The sequence below is a fragment of the Phyllostomus hastatus genome, unplaced genomic scaffold (genome assembly GCF_019186645.2).
Source record: "Phyllostomus hastatus isolate PE091 unplaced genomic scaffold, TTU_PhHast_1.1 phas_contig_1162, whole genome shotgun sequence".
NCBI lineage: Eukaryota > Metazoa > Chordata > Mammalia > Chiroptera > Phyllostomidae > Phyllostomus > Phyllostomus hastatus.
In genome coordinates, this window is record NW_025333537.1 from 13,598,377 (window position 1) to 13,600,603 (window position 2,227).

The 2,227-nt window shown below is 52.4% G+C and overlaps 1 protein-coding gene across 1 annotated transcript; it reads left to right on the forward strand.

Annotated features, from left to right (window-relative positions):
- Positions 1-1,079: 1,079 nt before the first annotated feature.
- LOC123820452 (60S ribosomal protein L37-like) lies at positions 1,080-1,912 on the forward strand. The gene is made up of 2 exons (XM_045841167.1): positions 1,080-1,126; positions 1,621-1,912. Exons 1-2 carry the CDS (start codon positions 1,080-1,082, stop codon positions 1,910-1,912), a joined length of 339 nt encoding a protein of 112 aa, XP_045697123.1.
- The last annotated feature ends 315 nt before the right edge of the window (positions 1,913-2,227 follow it).

The window sequence follows — 2,227 nt, forward strand, 5'->3', positions numbered from 1 at the left end:
GAGGGAATTGAGCCAGCGGAAGAAACAGCTGGAGCCCCAGGCAGTTCCTCTTAAAGAGCCCACACACAGACTCACCTCCTCAGGCACACTCCCTCTGAGCTCCAGCACGGGGGCGGCAGCTTGAAAGGCAGCAGTGGCGTACAGGGAGACACTGACGTGTCTGGCGTCAAGGCGGGCAGAGGCCATTCCCCCTTTTCTAAACCTTCCCCCACAGAGCCAGCAGGCTGGTGCCATATCTGAGACTCCATCAACCTGGCTAACACTGCTTGCCCCACCCTGGAGATCCCCAGAGACTCGGCCCCACCCAGCTTATGGGCCCACACTAGCTGCTCTTCCATGTGAATGGCTGGTCTCTGCTCCTGCTGCACAACTTCCTAAATCCTCTCAGACAAACAACTTCCCAGTCAGCTAGCCTCGGTGAGCCCCGGGCCCAGCACGGGCAGCAGCCAGCCCAGATTCACAGCTTGGCTTTGCCTGGGAATCCCCAAGCCCAGCACCAGTAGCAGCCGTCTCAGATTGCTTTATAGCTCAGGAAGGCAAGCCCTGGGCAGAACACAGGTTGGGGGCTGACCTTGGCCTGCACCACCGGGGAAACCCCAGGGCCCGCGCACCCAGTGGACAGCTACAGACCATGTCAGAGCACCACCACCTGCCCCCGCACAGCTGATACTCCACGGAGGGCGGAGGTTGGTGCTCTGTGGTCACAGCCAGTCCTTGCAGCTGACCGGCCTGGGTAAATCCCTCCCATTAACCTGACAACAGCAATTAAGGCTCAACTACAACAGGAGGGTGTACTAAGCCCACATGAAGGGTGCACCTCAAGTATCCAGCTTGGGGGATAGGGGAGGCTGTGCCACTGGACCCTACAGGGTACCTACTACATTAGGCCACGCTACCAAGACATAGAGTCACAGCAACTGTACCTAATACGTAGAAACAAACATAGAGAGGCTGCCAAAATGAGGAGACAAAGAACATGGCCCAAATGAAAGAACAGAGCAAAACTCCAGAAAAAGGACTAAGACAAAAGGGAAATAACCAACCTGTCAGAGGCAGAGTTCAAAACACTGGCTATCGGGATGTTCAGGGAGCTCAGTGAGGACCTCAGCAGCATAAGGAAGACCCGGTCAGAATGAGGGATGCACTAACTGAAATAAAGAACAGTGTGCAGGGAAATGACAGCACGGTGGGTGAAACCGAGAATCGAGTCAATGATTGGGAACATCAGGAAGCAAAAAACAACCAATCAGAGCAAGGAGAAAATAGACTCCAAAAGAAAGAGGACAGCGTAAACAGCCTCTAGCACAACTTTGAATCATAGGGGTGCCAGAAGGAGAAGAGAAAGAGCAAGAAATTGGAAATGTCTTTGAAAAAATAACGAAAGGAAACTTCCCTCACTTGGTGAGGGAAACAGACATGCCCGTCCAGGAAGCACAGAGAGTCCCAAACGAGACGGATGCAAAGGGGCCCCCTCCAAGACACACCATAATCAAAATACCAAAGGTTAGAGATAAAGAGAGAATTCTGTTTTTACAGATTCTATTTACTTATTTTTAGAGAGAAGGGAAGGGAAAGGAGAGAGAAAGAAAGGAAGGGAGAACTCTTTGGTCTTGGCGGCAGAAGCGAGATGACGTCATCCTTTGGCAAGCGCCACAACAAGACGCACACGCTGTGCCGCCACTGCGGCTGGAAGGCCTGCCACCTGCAGAAGTCCACCTGCGGCAAGTGCGGCTACCCCGCCAAGTGGAAGAGAAAGTATAACTGGAGTGCCAAGGCCAAGCGACGAAACACCACCTGGACCGGTCGCACGAGGCACCTAAAGATCATGTACCGCGGATTCAGGCATGAACTCCATGAAGGAGCAACACCTAAACCCAAGGGGGCAGCTGTTGCAGCGTCCAGTTCATCTTAAGGATTTCACTGATTCGTCCCACAATAAATGTTCTGGTGTCCAAAAGTAAAAAAGAAAAAAAAAGGGAAGAAAAAGAAAAAGAAAGACAGGGAGAGAAACATCAATATGTGGTTGCTCCTCACACACCCCCACTGGGGACCCAGCCCATAACCCAGGTAGGTGCCCTGACCAGGAACCGAACCAGCAACCCTCTGGTTCGCAGGCTGGCGCTCAATCCACTGAGCCATACTAGCCAGGGCTTGAGAGAACTTTAAAAGCAGCAAAGGAAAAGAAGTTACTTACTTACCTACAGGGGAGTTCCCATAAGACTATCAT

What these genes read in the sequence shown, in the direction of transcription:
- LOC123820452 (XM_045841167.1), top strand. Translation starts at nt 1,080, where the DNA reads ATGTTCAGGGAGCTCAGTGAGGACCTCAGCAGCATAAGGAAGACCCG. An exon ending in AGCAGCATAAGGAAGACCCG is followed by an intron (nt 1,127 to 1,620) that starts GTCAGAATGAGG and finishes TCTTGGCGGCAG; the next exon opens with AAGCGAGATGACGTCATCCT.